This window comes from Mastigoproctus giganteus, chromosome 6 (assembly GCF_048544385.1).
Source record: "Mastigoproctus giganteus isolate SK-2022 chromosome 6, ASM4854438v1, whole genome shotgun sequence".
Taxonomy (NCBI): domain Eukaryota; kingdom Metazoa; phylum Arthropoda; class Arachnida; order Uropygi; family Thelyphonidae; genus Mastigoproctus; species Mastigoproctus giganteus.
This window is the reverse complement of record NC_143580.1, coordinates 83,942,866-83,965,907: the sequence shown is the minus strand read 5'-3', so window position 1 is coordinate 83,965,907 and position 23,042 is coordinate 83,942,866. Positions and strand designations below refer to the sequence as shown.

The 23,042-nt window shown below is 37.2% G+C and overlaps 1 protein-coding gene across 4 annotated transcripts in view; it reads left to right on the top strand.

Annotated features, from left to right (window-relative positions):
* LOC150084446 (proteasomal ubiquitin receptor ADRM1-A-like) overlaps positions 1-23,042 on the top strand; it is a 154,537-nt gene that overhangs the window by 22,048 nt on the left and 109,447 nt on the right. For all 4 annotated transcript variants that reach the window (XM_090376075.1, XM_090376076.1, XM_090376078.1 and 1 more), the window contains exon 2: positions 12,464-12,580. In XM_090376075.1, the coding sequence (XP_090232201.1) occupies positions 12,464-12,580 (117 nt within the window). The remainder of the gene's footprint in view (positions 1-12,463; positions 12,581-23,042) is intronic.

Genomic DNA, 23,042 nt, shown 5'->3' with positions numbered 1-23,042 from the left:
ATAAACAAACTAGTATACAGGAACTCCCCGACTTGTGTAATACTCGACTTACGTAAATTTGACTTTACATAAATTTTTGCCTGCTGGTTTAAACTTAAAAAAATCGGGGAAATGTATTTTGCTTAGGAATAAATGGAGGTATCGTGAAAATATCATAATGTGAACCCAATAACACTTATTTATTTTTTTTTTTTCCTGTAAGTCATTCAAAGTCCTTAGAAGTTGAAAATTTCACTATATTACTAAGCTTTTTATCTCTCTAAAAGGTCATATTTATAATAGAAATTGCACCATCCTTTCATCGTTATCATATGTTCCCGTTAAAGAATCAATTTTGAGTGCCTTTGTGATATTTTTCTAAGGCACGTTTCTGGAGGTCACGACCATAAAACAATTTGCATTTTTCGGTTTATTGGACTTTTCTGTTAGTGCATCTAATTATAAATGGGTAATAAACTAGATCTTATTGCATTTGCGATAATACCAATAACTGCAATTGTGTGAGTTTTTACGCTATTATGGTGAAATGTGTCACTTCACTGAAATCTTCAATCATATAAAAAAACATAAATTTTCAGAATCTTCTCTTCATTTTTATTTACTTATTACAATGGTGAAGGGAAAGGAACCAACGGAAAGTACAAGTACTGGCAGTGCTAGGAAACCAAACAAAATTGATTTAGAAATGAAAATGAAGTACGAAGCAGGACAAAGTTTGTCATCAAGGGAATTAGGTCTCGCTGCTTCAACAGAGAATACTATTTAAAAGGACAGTGCACGTATAAAAGAACATGTCAATGGATCAATGCACTTAAGATCAACAGTGATCACAAAACAGCATTCAGGTGCTATATATCGAAGATGGAACAGCTGTTACTAATTTGGATGGAAAATCAGATTCAGAAGCGAGTGCCCCCGAGTCTAATGACCATTCAAGCAAAAGCAAGAAGTATTTATAAAGATATTAAGCATAAGTATGGCGAACCCCAACCGAAGTTCATGGCAAGGAAAAATGGTTTAATAGGTTCAAGCATCACGCTGAACCCATTAAACCACTGTTCCAGAACATTAAAATGTGTGGTTAAGTTGCCAGTGCCGATTCTGTGGCTGCAGAGAAATTTTTTGATGTGTTGGAAAAAATTATTAATGAAGACTATTCAATGCAACCACCAATTTTTAACCTTGACGAGATTGCTCTGTATTGGAAAAAAATGCCAGAGCAAACGTACATTGCCAAAGAGGAAAATACAATGCCAGGTTTCAAGGCGTCAAAAGATAGGGCCATGCTCTTGCTTGGGGTTAATGCAGCGGGAGATTACAGATTAAAACCACTGCTTGTGTATCATTCTAGAAACCCTCGTGCATTTAAAGGCATCAAAGTCACCCTGTCCGTGCATTTCCTTTTGAACCAGAGAGCTTGGATAAAATTATCTCTCTTTGAGGATTGGTTTAAATGCTGCTTCATTCCCAAGGTTGAAAAATATTGTAAAGACAGCGACGCTCCTTTCAAGATTTTGCTTCTATTAGATAATGCTCCTGGACATCCTATGCATCTAGATGATTTCAATTCGAATGTGAGAGTCATATTTCTACTGCCAAACACGACTTCACTCATCCAACCTATGGATCAGGGTGTTATTATGAATTTAAAAGCATACTATTTATGCACAACATTTGCTCAGGCATTGTATGCAGTAGACAATGAGAAAAATTTTACTTTAAGAGACTTGGAAGTCTTACGATATTTACCACGCCATCTTAAACATTAATAAGGCCTGGGCGGAAATTACTAAAAGTTGTTTAAATGGCGCATGGATGAAAATATGCTCACGGCATGTAAAAGGCTTCGAAGGATTTGAAAAAGACGAATCATATGAAGAGGTTACAGATAATATTGTAAAGATTGCAGAGCTCTTCAGTTGGAGGCTGATGCCGAATACGTGGAGGAGTTAAGAGGAAGAAGAGAAGGAATTATCTAACGAAGAACTTATTGACTTGCAGGCAGTGATAGTGAAAAAAGAAAATGCTGACGAAACCAAAGACGAACCAAATGAGGAGCCGAGATGTTTCATCACCAAAGAGGTGGCAATGGTATTTCGTGAAATTGCATTGGAAATGGCGAGGTTTGAGATGATGGATCCTGACAGCGAACGATTCTTAAAAGTTAACAGAGGGGTGAATGATATGTTTGCTTGCTACAAAGAAATCTACGATGAAAAGAAAAAAGCTACCATCCAGTCATCCATTAATATGTTCTTTTGTAAGGTTGAGCGGCTGACCCCTTCTAAATCTACACAGTCCTCATCCTCCACAGCGCCGTACTTATCAGCTGAAGACATTGATTCTGGCAACAGTGCTCAAGAGGTAAAACTTACTGATGTTATGCCTGTCTCCTCTCTTTTTTTGTAATTTTTTAAATTGCACGCTTTTGTAACTTTTTCCTGTGCATGAAATAAAAAATTGAATAAATAATTCTATTTACATGTTTGTCGAACATTTATTTTTTTGATTCAATCAATTCAGCGAGCACGGTTGCAAGTTCTGCCCAAGCATGGGGGGAATTCCGACTTACGTAGTGTTCCATGGAACCCAACCCTTACGTAAGTCAGGGAGTTCCTGTATTTTATATTACATATCCATCAATTTATTTTTGAATCTGTAGATATAGGTAGATATAAAATTTGTTTCTCTGCATAACATTAAAGTTATGCAGAGAACGTAGTTTTCAATAAATAGGAATTTTTTCGGCCTGCAAAATATCCCAAGAATTCATGTGGCCCGCTTCTCTAAAAGTTTGGAGACCCCCATTCTGACCATCCATTACTTTATTTTGTCAAGTACTGAAAATTGTCCAAGTGTGTGTGTGTGTGCACCTTGAGGAAGTGTACAGAGTTGAAACTTTTGCTGCATTTTTGAGAAGGAGAAAAATTTCTGAACTCAGGATGCAAACGAATTTGATAATAGCCAGAATTTAGGCAAGTTTTGAAAATATTTTAGCATCCTGAACATATTGAAAAATATCTTCATTGTTGAGAAGGAAATTAATTGGTACTATCACTTTGCAAGAATATTTGCCGATGATATCAAGTCAGTGTTAGGTGGGTTGGAAAACTGCTAGCTTGTGGGGGGGTGATTCACAGACTAATAGATTAACAGTAGCTGCAGGCAGAGGTGAAAGTGATTCTTGCACTGCTTATACTAGAATGAGCAGCAGCCTCCAAAGCAAGGTGCTGAGGATTTAAAGGCCTGCTGAGAGTCATTATAAAACAAGTAAATACATGGGCTGTGTTAGGGTAACCAAGAGTAAGAACAGGTTCATGTACACCAATGCTAAGAGTATAGCATTGGTGTACATGCAATTTGATGTCTTGACCAGCTCTTCAAATTCATTAAATAAATTTAATGAATTTGAAGAGTTGGTCAAGACATCAAAGGTGGATATTGTTGGGATATGAGAGATGTGGTGTGAACCAAATATAAGCAATGCAGAATTGAAATTTGGGGAGTACAATGTGTACAGAAAGGATAAATAAATTTTAGTGTTACTAGTTCCATCCACAATGCTGTTACTAACATCTCTTTTTTCTAAAAACTAATATCAATAAATGTTAAATATTTATTGATATTAGTAATAATGATTATTAATGATTTTGTAGTAACTGAGAACAAAGTGGAGGAGAAATTGTTGAAGTTAAACATAAGAAAGGCACCTGGGGTGGGTGGGATCTATCCAGTTATATTAAAGGAGGTGGCAAAGGAAAATCTGGGAGTAATTGTGCAGTCAGATATGAAGTTTTATGAGCAATGCAGACAGGCTGCCAGGGCAGGTCATGGGGTTTTTGTCAATGATATATAGGAATTTTGCTAGCAGGGAGAAGGAGGTTATTGTCCCTCTGTATAAGGCAATGGTCAGGCCACACCTTGAGTACTGCGTACAGGTCTGGAGGCCTCATTTTAGGAAGGATGTAGATTTACTTGAGTGTGTACAGAGAAGTGCAACAAGATTGGTGAGGGGAATGAAGGGATCCTCTTACCAAGAGAGGCTTAAGTTCCGCAAATTGCAGTGGCTGGAGACTAGGCACATGCGCGGTGATCTGATTGAGGTGTATAAGGCCTTGAATGGGTTGAGCCCGCTGAATTCTGATGGGATCCTTCCACTTGTTCACATTACGAACCTGAGGGAGCACAAATTCAAATTAAGAAAAGACAGATGTAGAATAGATGTGTGGAAATTTGCCTTTAGCCAGCGGGTGGTTAATTGCTGGAACCAACTTCCATCTGTCGTGGAAGTTGACAGGTTAAATAAATTTAAGGAGGAACTGGACAGGCATTTGGAGGGAATGGTGTGATTTTTTTTTTTTTTTTTTGGCTGATGCTGCATAAGCTCATACACTTGCTTTGGCCGACCAGGCTAGCCGGGTGGGTAAAGAGCCTGCCTGGCAACCCAAAGGTCGCGGGTTTGAATCCCGCCTCGGGCTTGGATCAAAGTACTGCAAAAAACTTGGGAGGTGCATTATGGCCACAGAAGCCGATGCGCCAAACAACTACCAAAAAAAAAAAAAAAACACTTGCTTTCTTGCATCACATGCCACTACTACTACTACTACTACCCTTAGCCATAATTATGAGAGCATCTTTGGAATCAGGAGGAGGTCCCCACGGACTGGAGATGTGCAAATGTATCCACAATTCACAAAAGGGGATCGAAGGGTCACATGAGTAATTACAGACCAGTTAGTTTAACTTCCGTTCCGGGTACAATAATGGAGTCACTAGTTTAAGATGCATTGCAGGATCATCTAGACAAGACTGCAGCAATAATTCAGGCACAGCATGGGTTATTTGACGCACTATGACCATAGTTGCTGATGCACCTAATAAATCCCTAAACCAACAACAACAGCATGGGTTTGTTAAGGGAAAGTCTTGTCTGACAAATTTGATTGGATATTATGATGTGGTTACAAAGGAACTGGATGCAAAAAATAATTTTGATATCATATACTTGGATTTCACTGTTGTGCGTGAAAGACTACCGTACAAATTGGATCAGAATGGTATTAAGGCTAAGTTGCTACAATGGATAAAACGATGGTTGAGTGGGAGAAGACAGAGGGTGGTAATCAATGGGTGCTGCTCTTCGTGGACTAATGTTATTATTGGAGTTCCACAGGGTTTGGTGTTGGGTCCACTGTTGTTTTGTATGTTTATCAATGATACTGAGGAAGGTATATCAAGCTTAGTGTTGAAGTTTGCAGATGATACAAAGGTTGGCAGGGTTGTTAATGACAGTAATGGCAGTGTGCTACTTAAACAGGATCTTGAAAATTTGGGCAGGTGGGCTGAGAAGTGGTAACTGAAGTTTAACATTTACAAATGCAAAGTACTGCATATGGGTAGAAGTAATCCCAGAGAAATGTACCAACTGTGTGATACTACACTTAAGGTTGTAGAAAATTAAAAAGACCTGGGCGTAATTGTGCAGTCAGATATGAAGTTTTCTGAGCAATGCAGATAGGCTTCCAGGGCAGGTCATGGGGTTTTGTCAATGATATACAGGAATTTTGCTAGCAGAGAAAATGAGGCGATTGTCCCTTTGTATAAGGCAATGGTCAGCCACGCCTTGAGTACTACATACAAGTCTGGAGGCCTCATTTTATGAAGGATGTAGATTTGCTTGAATGTGTACAGAGAAGGGCAAGATTGGTTAGGGCAATGAAGGGATCCTCTTACCAAGAGTGTCTTAAGTTCTGCAAATTGCAGTGGCTGGAGACTAGGCACCTGCAAGGTGATCTGAATGAGGTGTATAAGGCCTTGAATGGGTTGAGCATGCTGAATTCTGATGTGATTCTTCTTGTTCAGATTATGAACCTAAGGGCATAAATTGAAATTGAGGAAGGACAGATGTAGAATAGATGTGCGGAAATTTGCATTTAGCCAGCAGGTGGTTAATTGTTGGAACAAACTTCCATCTGTTGTTGTGAAAGTTGATTGGTTAAATAAATTTAAGGAGCTGGACAAACATTTAGAGGGAATTGTTTTTTTTTTTTTTTGTCTGATGCTGACTCGTACATTTGCTTTCTTGCATCACATACCACTACTACTACTATTTGTGCATTTGCTCGTGCATCTTTTTTGTTTGTCCTCTCATCCACGTGGTAATTGGACTTACTAAGTCACAATTTATATTGTGATATTGTAACAATGTTTTGCTCATTATGTATTTAATAATACACTATTATAATGAAGAAAAATTTACAGAAAATTATTTTGTTCTATAATGCTATCTTCTATCAATAATAAGAATCATTTCTGGTTGCATTTAAAATGCCTGGAAATGCATTGGAAAATAATCCCTAAAGCACTGCTCTGTGCATGGAACTGTTCTGGGATATATACCGAATTAAAATAGCAAATCACAGAATTTTTCTGAATATGCTGCTGAAGGGGTTAACAACATTCTGTAAATATTATGTGCTAAGTAAAGAGACTTGAGCTCTTCAGTCCAGCAATGCATTCATGTTTCTGTCTCCTGCCATGACATCAGTGGTGCTCATTAAAACCAATATCTCGAGGGTTACCGTAATTAACGAATCCAACAACACCAATCAATCTGTAGAGTTCAAATTTAACTGCCTTTCATTGTTATCTCTAAAAGGAGAAATTTCTGTTAAGGTGCTGGGTGAATTAGATGGTAATAACTATCTCCTTTGGAATGGGTAAAGTTAACTGAGATGGTTGAGGATTTCTGAACCATCTTGCCTTTGAATTTCTAGTAGGACAATTATGTGCATAATATCTAGATTGCTTGCATTGTAGCAAGATATAGTAGTGTTATGACTGTGCCTTATGAACTAATGAAAAATTTACATTTAGTTCTTATTGCAACTTTCTGCCTATATATTTCTGTGGAGAGGACTTTATTTTGTATTTAAACTGCCTCCCATTCTGTAGTATAGTAATGTTGGAATCATTATATATTTAATGTCTATAACTTAATTAGTCAAGCCTCTGTTATGTCATTATCATCATCATCAGTCAGTGTTCTGCTGTTCCATGGGTTGACATAAGAAGCCTTGTAATTGAGGCTTCTTTTTCTGCTGAAGGCAATGAATTTAAGCTGCCGATCTGCCAAACCTGTTGCAGCCATATATGTGTGGTAGCTCTTATTCAGTGGTGAAGCTTCCTCATGATGATGCAGTTCTATCCATGTATATATTAAATCAAGAACTGCAGCTTGTATGTCTTGATATTCCCTACCTCCTTCCCAGATTAAAACAACCCTTGGTATCCTGGAAACCTCTACAGCAAAGCTGTCAAGTAGCACCACTGTTCTGTTAAGAAATCCCCATGATTGATCATAGTTCCATAAAAAATTTATCAACCTTGAAATTTCCTATGCTTCAGGATAATAATCTGTTGTGTCAACGGTTCTTAAACTTCAGTAGTCTGAGGATCCTTTAATCCTTTTCATTTAATTTTTTTGGGGGGAGGTATATTTATGATTAATCATTATTAGTTGTTCAATTACATTTAAATAAAAAAAAAATACACATTTTTACAAAATTTAATTCTTACTATGTGGAGGATATTGTTTCTTTGAAGTAAGAAAGCAGTAATTAGTATTAGCATTAGTTGAGGAATATGATGCAAGAAAGCAAGCTTATACAGCATCAGCCAAAAAAAAAAAAAACTTCCCATTTCACCCATCTGGTCACTCCAAATGTTTGTCTAGTTTGGCCTTAAATTTATTTAAGCTATCAACTTCCCCACAACAACAGATGGAAGTCTGTTCCAGCAATCTACTACCTGTTGGCTAAATGCAAACTTCTGCACATCTATTCTACAACTGTCTTTCCTCAATTTGAATCTATGCCCCTCAGGTTCTTAGTCTGAGCAAGCGGAAGTATCTCGTCAGCATTGAGCCTGCTCAAACCTTTCAAGGCCTTATACACCTCAATCAGATCACCTCACAGGTGATCTGATTGAGGTTTATAAGGTCCAGATGCTGTAACTTGCAGAACTTAAGCCTTTCTTCATAAGTGCACTCCTTTGTTTCTCTCACCAGTCTTGTTGCCCTTCTCTGAACTTGTTCTAGCAACTCTACATCCTTCCTAAAATGAGGCCTCCAGACCTGTATACAGTACTCAGGGTGTGGTCTGACCATTGCCTTATACAAAGGGACAATCACCTCCTTGTGTCTGTTAGCAAAATTCCTATATATCATTGACAAAACTCCATCACCTGCTCTGGCAAACCCATCTGCACTGCTCAGAGAACTTCATATCTGACTGCACAATTACCCCCAGATCTTTTTCATTCTCCACATCCTTGAGTGTAGTAACAGAGTTGGTACGTTTCTCTTGGGTTACTGCTACCTATATGCAGTACTTTGCATTTGTCAATGTTAAACTTCAGTTGCCACTTCTCAGACCATCTGCCTAACTTTTCTAGATCCTGTTGCAGTAGCATACTGTCTTTAGTGTCATTAACAACCCTGTGAACCTTTGTATCATCCGCAAACTTGGACATTAAGCTTGATATACCTTCATCGATATGATTGATAAATACACAAAACAACAATGGACCCAACACTGAACCCTTTGGGACTCCGCTAATAACATTAGTCCACGTAGAGCATCATCATCAGCCATTTTCAATCCACTGCAGGATGAAGGCCTCTCCAGCAACTTTCCATTTCCTCCTGTTTTGTTCAGTGGCCATCCATTTACTACCCACGAGCAGTGTCCATGTATTACCACTCTGTGCTGTCTCCCACTCAACCACCCCTTTATCCATTGCAGTAACTTGTCCTTAATGCCATACTGCTCCAATTTGTACGGCAGTCTTCCATGTGCAACAGTATCAAAAGCTTTCCTGAAATCCAAGTATGTGATATCAAAATTATTTTTAGCATCCAGTTCTTTTGTGACCATATTGTAGTATCCAATGAAATTGGTCAGACAAGACTTCCCCTTAACAAACCCATGCTGTGTCTGAACTATTGCTGCTGTCTTGTCTAGTTGATCCTTTATCACCTCTTTAACCAGTGACTTCATTATTTTCTCCGGAACAGAAGTTAAACTAACTGGTCTATAATTATTTGCATCACCTTTTGAATCCTCTTTGTGAATTAGGGATACATTTGCATATCTCCAGTCCATGGGGACCTCCCCTGACTCTGTGGATGCTCTCATAACTATGGCTGATGGTTTGCTTACTTCCCTTGCTGCCTCCTTCATTATAACTGGATTCCATTCCATCTGCCCCAGGTGCCTTTTTTGTTTAACTTCAACAATGTTTGGTTTAATGATGGAAGGTTGTATTCTTAGGTTTGGTTCTACATTTAACAGGTTTCTGTGTTTTTATTTTATATACAAAAGTAGGAAGAAACCCTTTGCACATATGTTATGCAAAATGTCATAAATACTTCGGTCCTTTGTTTGGTTTCTAATGTAGCCAAAAATCTCCCAGATTATGCTGGCTGAAACAGTTTCAATGATGTCACAACAACTTCATAAGATTGTCTTTTTCAAATAAAGTTAAATTTTTTGCATCTTAATAGCTGTATTAAATGGATCTTTGATCCAGTTTTTACTGAAATCAGGACAGAAAAAATATTTCTTTAACTGTTTTAAAAAATCTTCAGATGTTCAATGAAAACCATTCGTAATTTATCAAGCAGCACTTCTTTGGTTGTGTGAACAAAATCACTTGGCATTGAGGTGCCTCCATAGCCAGGTGGGAAGGTGCAGCTGTGCATAGCACACACTTCTTGATTAGACCGGGGGTTTGAGCCCGTCACCACCAAATACGGAGGATGCAGAAAGGTCAGGGAATGACCACCGCTTATCCCCAGAGCAATATGGCCTTAGTTGCTAATGCTCCTAAAAACCAAATAACAAACAACAAACTTTGCATTGAAATGACTCAAAGACAGTTATTAAGACAATTTGATTATAAGTTCAAGTTCTTCATCTTTGCTTCCACAAAGTATAGTTCCAGCTTCACTTTGTAGACTCAAATTTTAAATTATTTAAATAGGTAATATTTAGTAATAATAAATAGGTTTTGATACCAAAAATCAATTAGTGTGGTACAAAAGTTATGCGGTAGCTATAATGCAAGTCCATATTTTTTGAGCGTTTATTTAATCACTGCTTTAATTTCTATGTCCATTTTTTTTTTTTTTTCCAAAAGTTAATTTAGTCACCACTTTAATTTCATATAACTGAAATCTGAAAGAAAATATTTTCTTATGTATGTATGGTTATCTGCCAAATTAATTTAGCGGATGCCAGACAACCGTATCAACTGCTAACAGTAAGTGTACATTTTTTTTTTTTTTTTTTGTTTTTTCTTCAAGTTTAGCTAATACGTAATTTACCCTCACATATGACCAAAAGAAATAGTGAAGTGAAAAGTGATCGTATAAAGAAGAGTCAAAGTTATTTCCTTAGAAGAAAAACTAGAAATAAGAAAAAAAGCATGAATGTCGTGATAGTAGAGAAAAAAGACGGGACCATGGGATGGGTGAATCAACAATATGCAGCTTGAGCAAAGCAGGTGAGTACAAAGGAAAAGGTAATGTTGCAGCAAGTTCTGAATGTATGCAAACAACTCAAAATAGAAGCCTTACAGTGATTGAAATGGAGTGACTGTTGTCTATTTGGATTGAAGATTGTAACCAAAAATGGATCCCGCTAAGTACTGTTATTATTAAATCAATAGCATTAAGTCTCTTCTCGTCTTTGAAAGAAAAGGCCACAAAAGATGAACAATGAAGAATTCGGTGCTAGTTCTGGATGGTTTGAGAGGTTTAAAAAAACAACTGCATAATGTTTGAATCACAGGTGAAGCTGCAAGTGCAGATAAAGAGGCAGCTCAAAAATATCCAAACATGTTGAAGGAAATTGTGGAAGAAGGAGGTTATAGTGATCAACAAACATTTAATGTCGATGAAACCAGATTGTTCTGGAAGCGAATGCCTTCTAAGACTTTTTTGGTTAAAATAGAAAAATCACAACCTGGTTATAAAGTCACCGAAGATAGTTTTACATTTTTATTAGGGGGGGGAGGGTAATGCTGAGGTAGATTTAAAATTAAAGCCCATACTCGTTTATTGTGCAAAGAATCCTAGGGCTCTTAAAGGCTTACATCAAGGATTACTTCCTGCAATTTGGCGATCGAACAAGAAAGTGTGGGTAACTAAATCTCTATTCGAAGGATGATTCACAGGCTATTTTTGCTCAACAGTTGAAAATTATTGCAGAAAAAAAATAATCGTTATTTTAAAGATTTGTTAATTTTTGACAATGCTCCTGGTCATCCCATTGCTCTTGATTTTTTTACCACCTAATACACAAATTTCCTTGCTGCAACTGATGGATCAAGGACCTATTGCAGCTTTTAAAGCTTACTACCTGAGAAGGACTTTTAAACAGGCAATTCAAGCAACATCTGGAGCGAATGCAATTTCATTGATAGAATTCTGGAAAAAAGTATAGCATCAAAGAATGAAGATGCATAATACCTATTCAGTTTGTCAGCAACCTGAGCAGGGCCATCAGGTTATGTTTGTTTTCCATTTAAAATGATAAACTGAAGAAAATTGAGGGCTTCTGATAGCATTTCAGCCATAATTGTCGTGTTTACCAAAACTGTTGTATAAAGGTTGCAAATGCTCATTTTGAGATATTTTGAGAGCCTGTCAAATATTACTTAGCTTTGACTTAACTATTAATACATATCTTTTGTTTATATTTCTATTTGTGATGCTATTCATTAATGTAACATGCCATCGCAAAAAAGGGTTAGAAATGTGCAATACCTAGGTGATGCACTTTGAACACCAGTGTACATTGTACTCCACATATTGAAATTTGGCATCACTTCTGTCTGAGTGGCACCATGTCTCTGCTATCCCTACAATGTCTCCTTGCATTTGATAATTGGTAATTCTACACCCTAAGGCTATGCTGTACCAATAGAGTATGGCAGGTTTGCCGCTTAGTGTGTTGATTTCATGTGGAGACCCTACATCTGTAAGTTACCCCAGTGTTGTATGTTGGTGTAATTCAGTTAGGTTACACTACTGTAACCTGACTGAATTATTATTATTATTATTATTAGCCTTATGGTATAAGGAAGCCTGAAGCTTATGTTGCACCAGACAAAAAAAAAAAAAAAAAAGTAGCAAGGACTCACCAAGAAAGAGAAGAATGATGATATCCAGCTCAGGACCCTCGGTTTGCCAAGCCCATACTCACCAGATGTCACAGAACCCTTTGGAGATGCTTTCATAACCATAAGTTGAAAAACTTTTGGTTATGCTTGCTCATTTAATGGAAAATAAAAAGGCAGTTAACATAATTGATTGTAATAAACATGTAACTAAGAGTTTATTCATGAAATTTCCATTTTCAAATATACTAATGGTTTTATTTATTTATTTATTTTGTAGGACCTTATAATCTTTCCTGATGATGCAGAATTTAAACGTGTTCCACAGTGTACTACAGGACGGGTCTATGTATTGAAATTCAAATCATCTTCTAGGCGATGTTTCTACTGGATGCAGGTACACATGTCCTGTTTACATAACTTTTTATTTACAGTAAACCTTTGCTTATCTGGATTAATTTGGGGAAGAGGTCATCCGGATTAAGCAATAGTCTGGATTAGTGAAGTAAACGATGAAAAAACTTAGAAAAAATTTAATGATATATGTAGTGCTGATGAAAATAAAAAATATCACTGTAGAGCAGGGGTGGCCAACGAGTAGGCTGCGATCTGCCAGTCGATTGCAGATTTAATTTCGGTCGATCACGACGAATTTTAAATATACGGTCATCCCTCAATTTGTGCACCATGTGCAATGAAAATTTTTAGATGGTAGATCGCGGCACATTTTGAAGGAAAAAAGTAGATCACATCATAAATTAAGTTGGCCATTCCTGCTGTAGAGCATTTATTTAAAAATTAAAAAGACAATACATTTATCCAACAGTAGAAGACTCAGAGCTGGCTGGCAACCTAAAGTGCTTGCCTGGCAACCCAAAGGTCACGGGTTCAAATCCCGCCTCAGGCTTGGATCAAAGTACTGCAAAAACCTTGGGAGGTGCATTATGGCCACAGAAGCCAATGCGCCAACTAACTTTAAAAAAAAAAAAAAAAAAAGAAGACGACAACTCAGAAGTTGTATTTGTTTTTGAACGTAATAATGCAAGTTTGAAGAAACTGTCACGTTTTTTTCTGAACAGACCTCTGCTGCTGTTCTTTAATTGGGATCTCCCTCACAGATTTTAGGTTCATAATACCCCCTGCAATTTTTGATTTGTTGAAGAGTCCACATCATTGATTTCTGCATTAAAATTTAATGCAGTAATCAATGATGCTATCTCTTGTGGAGCTAAGAAGTTTCTTCTTAATTGTACATTCTTGTAGTTCATCTAGTTTATTGTCTGATTCTTCTTCCATAGCAGAATCCTCAATAACATCTACAGCAATTTCTTCCTCTGTTAGAAGTTAATCCAGGATCTCCTTCTTCCACTCCAGGCCAATCTTGGATATTTTCTTGCATTACTTCAATCTCTCCAGCTGTCCTCAACACAGTCTGAAAGTCTTCTGGCTGTAATCACTTAAAGTCAATATCACCGTCTGTATTTTGCAAGAGTTGTTTTAACCAGCCATTCACTAAAGTTTCCTTTAAATTTTCCTTTAAAGTTTCCTATATTTCAAGGATTATCCCTCCATTGGCCCAATTGAAGATAGCAGACTTGATATTGTATGATTTGATATTTTCCTTAGTTCTTCTTCCTCTTGTGTCATTATCTTCATCTATTCTTTCTTCCAACACTACCAGCACCTCATCAAGGAACTTGCACTTGTAGAGCCTCTTTTTGACCATAATGATGCCTTGGTCCATGTATTAAGGCAGTTGTTTGGCAGAAAAGCCAAGCACTTTATTTTACCATCCTTAAATTTGGACATATTTTCAATATCTGGATGTGTTGGGGCTTTGCCAAGGATTAGAAGTGCTTTTAGCTAGTAATCTGAACATTTCTTTCTGGTACCTCTTGACTTCAAGTACAATGTGATTATGGAACTAATTCTTTGTAATTTCTTGTATGAATCAAACATTTGTTGGTTGCAGTAGACAACAGACGATATGCACATACAGTCTTTTAATGCCAAGGGCATTAAAAAAAGCTGTATGCACATATTGCCTATTGAGTTCTTATCCTTGCTGACCACAACAGACTTTAGCCAGTGAGTTTCATCTGCCTTAGCACAAAGAAGTGCTGAAAACTTCTTGCTGTTTTGCACACTCAATAAATGTGCAGTCAGAGTGACTCATCTGCCTTCCTAAATCTTTGTGTCTTTCAAAGTACTCAACTGTGAACAGAATTTTTCATATTTCGATCCAGATTAACTAACCGGATTAGCGAGGGTTTACTGTGTGTATTTTCTTTCTCTTTTGTGTCTCCATCGTGATTGATTTTTAATTGCTTTAGAACCGAGGAAAGCTTTTCTCTTGATACCTGCTGGACATGTAAAGCAAATGCTCCTGTTCATACATAAAAACCAAATTAGTTCAAAATGTTTAAACAAGAAACAGCAGAAAGAATAAATATATTAAAAATAAATTAATCCATTGCTTAAAGAAAAGCAAAATCAAACTTGAAGTGAAATGAATGAAACAAATTTTTGTAAATAAACACCTTAAATCATAAGTGACCATTCTAACAATGCAGTGTGATTCTTAAAATGTTGTCATTGTATGGATTAGAACTAGGTTTTTTTACAGTCAATGAGGGCCAGTTTATATTCTGATTGTAGCCCTGGCCATAGGCATGATTCATGATAGGCACCAAATGCAGTAAGAAAAGCCTCAGATTAACTGAATTTATAATTTGTTTCAAACAATATCACTGCAGTTGCTATTATCTAAATAAATTACTATTAAAGTTTATTATTATTCATTATTAATTTTTTATAATTAATAATTCTTCTTGTCTTCCATAATAATTGGTGCAGAACTCGCTATTGGAGGAAAACTCCATGGAGGACAAAATATTTCGATAAACTAGATGATTGTTATTTACATCAGTATGTTATGGAAAGTACTTACTAAATATTGTTAGTTAGTACTTTCCATAACCAAAATATTGTGGCCGTAATCATCATCCATGGCAGGGAGTGTTCATGGAGTGCTGAGAAGGCTGATGATGAGTGAAGCTTTGTATTTAATTAAAAGAAGCTAGGAAATTTGGTATCCCCACATCTTTCAAGAGTTCAGCCTCCATCAAGCATCAACAGCCCAATAATCCCCTACAATCCTAGAGGTCCTATCTATAAAATATTGTACCTGTGGTGGGTACATACATAGAAGAATCACACAGAAGGCTAAACTGCAGAATCAGAGCATAAAAAAGATGTACAATATGGAACAGTCCTAAAGTCGAACACAACTCTACATGCATTCCTGTGTGATGACACCTGGGATTTCAATAGCACCAGAATCCTTTCTACTTACAATCAACACAACAGGAGGAAACTTAAAGAAGCTTCCTTCATAAAAATGTATGAAACCTCAGCAATCAATAGAAAACAGGGAGTTGAATTCAATTTGATCTTTTTGATAAGAAAAGATATTGGTAAGATGCCTGAAATGTCACCTTAAATTGTATAGTTATTTAGGCGATTAGCTTAATAAACTATATTAATTTCACATGGTTTATGAGTGGTATTAATTATCATAATAATCTTATTGGAAAACAACTGTGTAATGTCCTTCCCTAACTATATTAGTTTCATAAGTTACACACATTCTAAAAAAGCTTATAACAACAAAATAATATCATATTCACCTCATAAAGGAATGGAAGTTTTATTTTTTGATACCATTCTACAAACTGGAGAAATTAAGCAAAACGCTTGAGCCCAAACATGGCACGCTCGAACGTGACTATAGGTCAAACCCGACGAAGTGGCAATTATAACCCACGCACAATTTTTTTTAAATATGTGTGTTATACTATTTAAATTAAGAATGTATTTTAAAAAATTATTTGTGTGCATTTCACTATATTTCAAGGATTATTTGATTTTAAACATTGTGTATTGTGAAAACCAGCTCACTCCACGTATAGGAAGATACCAAAAACACTTGTGTTTTTCAGAAATTACTCAGTCCAAGGAGCATGTGCAGTGCTACTATGACTTTTGCAATGATGATAGATTGTGCCTGACACATACTACTGTTTTGTAGATTTATTTTTCTGTTTTGATTTATAATCACTTTCACTGCTTAACTGATTTGTACTACCTATAGGTGGAGTAAGTTATGTACAGTATGTTCTTTTAATCATTGTAGTTTTAAAAGAGTGGTCCAATGATAAACCTGCTTTCCAACATTGTTCATAGTAAATATTATAAATTATTGTTTGAAAGGGTGTAAATATCTTTATGTATGGAATATCTGTTGTTCATTGGTTATGATTGATGAGTGAACAACACTCAGTGGAGTATACTGAGATACACGTTGGCACTAATGATATTAAGAGTAGGAGACTGGCAGAATTACTTAACAAGTACAGGTCACTGTTGAAAAAAAAAACTGTGAATTAGGGTTGAATTTGAAAGTGTCTGCAATTTTGCCCAGACATGATAGGAGGGAGTATATGATGAGAGCCTTGTCGATCAATTTGGCCCTGGAAAGATTGTGCAAGGGGTAGAATTTTTTTTCCTGGTCTGTACTTGATAACAGGAGAGACTGCTTCTACAGGGATGGGATACACTTAAATAGAAAGGGCGCAAGAATATTTGCTGATGCTATTGATGCAGTGTTAGGTGGGTCAGAAAACTGCTAGCTTGGGGGGATACAAGGACTAATAGATTAATAGTAGCCACTGGCAGAGGTGAAAGTGATCTTGCACTGCTTCTGTTTGGGATGAGCAGCAGCCTGGAAAACAAGATGCAGGATATTTCAGAGACTGCTGGGAGTCATTGCGGTACAAGTAAACACATGGGTTGTATTAGGGTAGCTAAGAATAGGAACGGGTGCATGTATACTTGCATGTACACCAATGCTAGGAGTTTGGTAAATAAATTTGATGAATTTGAGGTATTGTTCAGAACATCAAAGGCAGATATTGTTGGGATATCAGAGACATGGTGCCACACACAGATAAAAGGAATGAAGAACTGGAATTTGGGGGAGTACAATGTGTACAGGAAGGATAGACAAGATAGGAAGGGAGGAAGGGTTATACTATTAGTTAAACACACAAAATCCAAGGAAGTGAAGCCAGTCAACATCGCTGGACAGTGCAGTGTCGAGTCAGTTTGGTGTGACATAAGCATTGGGAGATCAAAATTGAGAGTAGGAGTGTGCTATAGGCCTAATGACTCTGATGAGTATAATAAGGAACTGTACAGGGAAATAGAGTGGGCCAGTAAATCAGAGAGTCTTATAATGGGGAATTTTAATTTCCCAGATATTGACTGGAATTTGTGGGTTGGTCACTCACACACTAGCAAGGCTTTTGTGGATTTATTGGATGATTATTTTCTACATCAGCATGTTCGGGAAGGCAACTAGAGGGAGTAGTACTCTTGATCTGATTATTAGTAGTGATTCTTCACGCATTAAGAATCTGCAGATAAAGGAACCACTAGGTGGCAGTGATCAGTGTGCTGAAGTAGGATTTACTCAAAGAGGTAACTACCATCAGGGGTAAAGGGAAGGTTTTTGCTTTCATAAAGGTGACTACGGTGGTCTGAGACAGTATTTAAATTCTATACGGTGGGACCAACTGATGATGTTACCAACAGCAAATTCAAAATGGGAAGCATTCAAAGAATTTATCTTGGAAGCTACTAGGATTTACATGCCAACTAAGAATTGTTCAAAATTTAGGCCTAAATGGATGTCAGATGAACTAATGAGACTTGTAGCAGAGAAGAAAAATGTATGGGATACATATAAATTAATGGGTGACATGGAAGCCTACGATAGATATAAGCTGGTCTGTAACCAAGTCACAAAGGAGACTAGGCAGGTGAAGGCAGATTATGAGAAATTCTTGGCAAAGGATGCAAAGAAAAACAACAGTTCTTTACCTATGTAAACTCTAGAAGGAAAGGATGAATCAGATTGGTCCACTGGATATTGATGATCCTGCTCAGGTGGCTAACAAACTAAATGAGTATTTTGCATCTACATTCACCCATGAGGAGTTGTTCAGGGAGGGGGAATGCCAGAGACAAGTTAAACTCTGACAGTGAGCTGGATGATTTTGTAATAACTGAGAGGAAAGTGGAGGAGAAATTGTTGAAGATAAACATAAAGGTGCCCAGGATGGACGGGATCTAGTTATATTAAAGGAGGCAGCAAAGGAAGTTAGCAAACCCTTAGACATAATTATGAGAGCTTCTTTGGACTCGGGGGAGGTACCCATGGAGTGGAGATGTGCAAATGTGAACCCAGTTCACAAAGGAGGATCAAGAGGCAGCACAAGTAATTATAGACCTGTTAGTTTAACTTCTGTTCCAGGAAAATTTAATGGAGGCACTGGTTAAAGAAGCACTGCAGGATGATCTAGACAAGACTTCAGTTATAGCTTGGACACAGCATGGTTTTGTTAAGGGAAAGTCTTGCCTGACCAATTTGATTGGATACTATGATGTAGTCACAAAGGAACTGGATACAGGGAATAATTTTGATATCATATATTTGGATCTTAGAAAGGTTTTTGATTGATACTGTTGCACATGGAAGACTGCTGCACAAATTGGAGCAGTGTGGCATTGGAGGCAAATTGCTGCTATGGATAAAGGAATGGTTGAGTTAGATGGTCCCTTTAACCAGCATGTTATTAGTGGAGTCCCTCAGGGTTCAGTATTGGATCCATTGTTGTTTTCTGTATTTATAAATGATATTGATGATGGTATATCAAGCTTAATGTCCAAGTTTGCAGACGATATGAAGGTTGGCAGGGTTGTTAAGGACACTAATGACAGTATACTGCTGCAACAGGATCTAGAAAAGTTGAGTAGATGGGCTTAGAAGTGGCAAATCAAGTTTTTAACATTGACAAATGTAAAGTACTACATATGGGAAGCAGCGACCCCAGAGTGACGTATCAACTCTGTGGTACTACACTGACAGTGGTAGAGAACGAAAAGGACCTGGTGGTAATTGTGCAGACAGAGATGAAGTTTTCTGAGCAGTGCAGACGGTCTGCAAGAGTAGCTCATAGTGTCTTTTAAATGATATACAGGAATTTTTCTAGCAGGGATAAGGAGGTGATTATCCCCTTATATAAGGCAATGGTCAGGCCACACCTTGAGTACTGTATACAGGTCTGGAGGCTTCATTTTAAGAAGGATGTAGAGCTTTTGGAATGAGTACAGTGAAGGGCAACAAGATTAGTGAATGGAAGAAAGGGTTACTTTTAGGAAGAAAGGCTTAAATTTTGCATATTACAGTGTCTGGTGACTAGGCACTTGCGAGGTGATCTGATTGAGGTTTATAAAGCCTTGAATGGTTTGAGCATGCTCAATGCTGATGGAACTGTTCCTCTTGCTCAGAATAATCATTTGTGAGGGCATAAATTCAAATCGAGGAAAGACAGATGTAGGATTGATGTGCAGAAGTTTCCCTTTAACCAGCATGTGGTTGGTGGGTGGAACAGACTTCCATCCTTTGTTGTGGAAGTTGATAGCCTAAATAAATTTAAGGCTGAGCTGGACAGGTACTTGGAATGAACGGAGGGGTGAAATGGGAACGTGTTTTTTTTTTTTTTTTTTTTTTTTGTGGCTGATGCTGCATAAGCTTGCTTTCTGGCATCCTATGCTAATGCTAATAGGGCTGAAAAGGATACATTCAGTGAATGAGCTGATGCAAGTCAATGAGATATCAGCAGGAAGTTAAAATTTCAAGAATTAGTTGGATACAGAAATGTATTGGGAGCTAAGGCAGCTATACTGCAAATTTATCAGAGACAGATGCTCGATATTTCTCTGATGTACTACGTAAGTGGATGGGAAAAATAGTTCATGACCTGTTTCTGATCACATTCGTGAAAGTTTGCGATCCTATACATAATCGCAAAAGAAAAGATGATTAATTAAGAAGCAGGTGTGTCTGGGTGCCTCCGTAGCCAGATGGGCAGGAGCAGCAGTGCTTAGCACACGCTTCTTGATTAGACTGGGGTTCGAGCCCATGCCCACCAAATACAGAGGATGCGGAAAGGTCAGTGAATGACCACTGCATATCCCCGGAGCAATATGGCCTTAGTTGCTAATGCTCCTAAAAACCAAATAACAAATTACAAGCAGGTGTGTCTGGATGGAGATTTCATTCATAAGGAGAATGAGGACTAAGTGAAGCCTTGCACAAAGAGTTTTCAGTTGGTAACCCATATTTCTAGACATAGACTGGTAGTATCATTAAGAAGAGATAATACTGCATTTACTGAAAAATGAAGCTTGGTTGACAGGCAAAGTAGACAAATTTTCAAATAATTGAATTCATTATTAATCAAAATACAGTACAAGTAAACTAAATGCTGATGATATCTTTATTTGTTCTCAGATTACAGGTGTGTGCGCACGCGCGCGCGCACACACACACACACACACACACACACACACACACACACACAAACACACACAAATTGAAAAAGAATGATTACAGAATAAATACACTGAAATTTTCATTCAGTCAGAGGTGACTGATTGTTTGAATAAGCTTACAGTTAGTGTTTTGGAAGTGAGTAGTTTTAATAATTTAAAGAAGGTTTGGGCAAATTGTTTTTTTTTTTTTTTTTTTTTGCTGGTGTTGTATGATCCTTGCTTCCACAGTAATTCTTGTAATATTAAATGTTACAAGAATTACTCTGGATGAACAAAATCTATCCAGAGCCACTTTACACTTGAACTCAATGTAAAAATAATGAGGTTCTTCTTCTGGGTGCTTCCGTAGCCAGGTGGGCAGGAGCAGAAGTGCATAGCACACGCTTCTTGATTAGACCTGGGTTCAAGCCTGTGACCACCAAATACAGGGATGCGGTAAGGTCAGGAAATGACCACCACATATCCCCGGAGCAATATGGCCTTAGTTGCTAATGCTCCTAAAAACCAAATAACAAACATCTTCTGGCATTATAACCCAGGGTGGGTCTTAGCCTTCTCAACAATGTTCCACCAATAAAGCCCTCCCAACAAACTTCTCTAACTTCTTATTCTCTTGATCTTCAAGCCCTCTTCTACGTCATCTATCCATCTTTTCCTTGGTCTTCCTCCCGGCCTCCTACCCATATGTTTCCATTTCATTATACTTTTAGTTGTTCTTCTGTCATCCATTCTCATAACATGTCCCAGCCAGGCAAGTCTCTGGCTCTTCACAAATCTGACAATGTCCGCACCCTGAATAAGATTGTCAAGTTCATGGTTCATTCTGATCCTCCAGGATCCATCAACGTCTTGTATGGGCCCAGAACCTTTTCATAAAATTCTACGCTTGAACACTCTCAACAACTGCTTAATTCTACTCGTTAATGTCCAGGCTCCACAACCGTATGTCAAAGCTGGTCTAAAAATAATGTGGTAACAATGAAATTGAATACATCAAGAACAAAATGAAGGAAACTTGTGTTCTACAACAGATTTTTAGATGTTTTAACAAAATTTAAATTGGAATTTGGTAAACCGCAAACTAATGTCTCTTTATACTGTGACAAACTGACCAATTAGCCACCAGTGCAACAGAGAAAATTGATATAATAGCTAAAAGAGTTGATAAATGCAATGCCAGAATATTTTATATCTGTTTGGCTTTTGACTGCCAACAAAACCAACCTTTTACCAGAGCTGTCCACTGGAGATAAATTTTATAGCAGGTGAGTGTGGTTCTGCACTATCACAATTGAAATATTTGATAGGATGGAAGAGAAATCATCTTTTTTTTTTTTTGCATATGGCAAGAGATACTATGGAAGGGTATCTACTGAAATCACCTCTTAGCACTTCTGCATTATCTGAAGTATTTCAAGATTAATGTACCTACAGTTGTACAGATTATTTGACTCACAAAACAGAAATATCATAGTTTCTCGAGCACTGTGTGATTACATGTAGTCAACATAATTTTTTTCCAGTAAATGGACATAGTTTTATAATTGCAAGTCATCAAAATTATTATGAAATACTATTAAAGCAGGACTCACTTAAGCACTCTGTGTTCCAAGACTGGTCACAGTCTTAGTCACCACAAACCACAATCTTCAAAGGAATAGAGGTTGTATAAGCAGATTGCATTATTAATGAATTAATTGTCCAATTTTCTAATGTTAAAGAGATTGGATAAGCATAAGAGATAGTGGAACAAGTGAAGATCTTATCTGGCTAAAGCATGAGAGTTAGAGAATTCGTGACATTAAGTTGAAAATATGTCACTACTACTATATTAGAGAGAGAGCGAGCGAGCATGTTCATTATGATGACATCTCAAATCTGAAACTGGTGGGATTTCATATGGTTCTAGCATGTCACTCATGATGAGTAACATGCTAGACCATATCTGAAGATAAAGGAGACTGGTGGAGCTTTATCTGTATCAAAGAACACAGAAGATTCCTTTTGATTCAGACTTTTAAGAAGACAAAAGTCTGATAGAGCTTTAAGTAATTCTGAAAGCTTGCCCTGAGCAGAGAATAAATAACTAGTCTTTCTGGATTCTTGTGCTAATTTGTTATATGAGATATGCTTGTTTTGAAACAAGTTTGTTTCACCAGTGTTGCTCAGTGAGGAAAAAGTTGCTAGGTTGGGCATGGCATTTATTGAAATAAAGGTTAACCAAAACAGGGTGGCCAAGGAAATGTTTCAAATAAAAATATTATATTTGGCAAAATGATTGGCTATTTCTCATTAGCCAGTAAGATATTGTGTACTTCGCAACTTTGATCTTTAATTGGAAAGAGACAGAGTGGACTCCCGCTTTACGATTGGTTCACTGTATGATCAAATCACTTTAT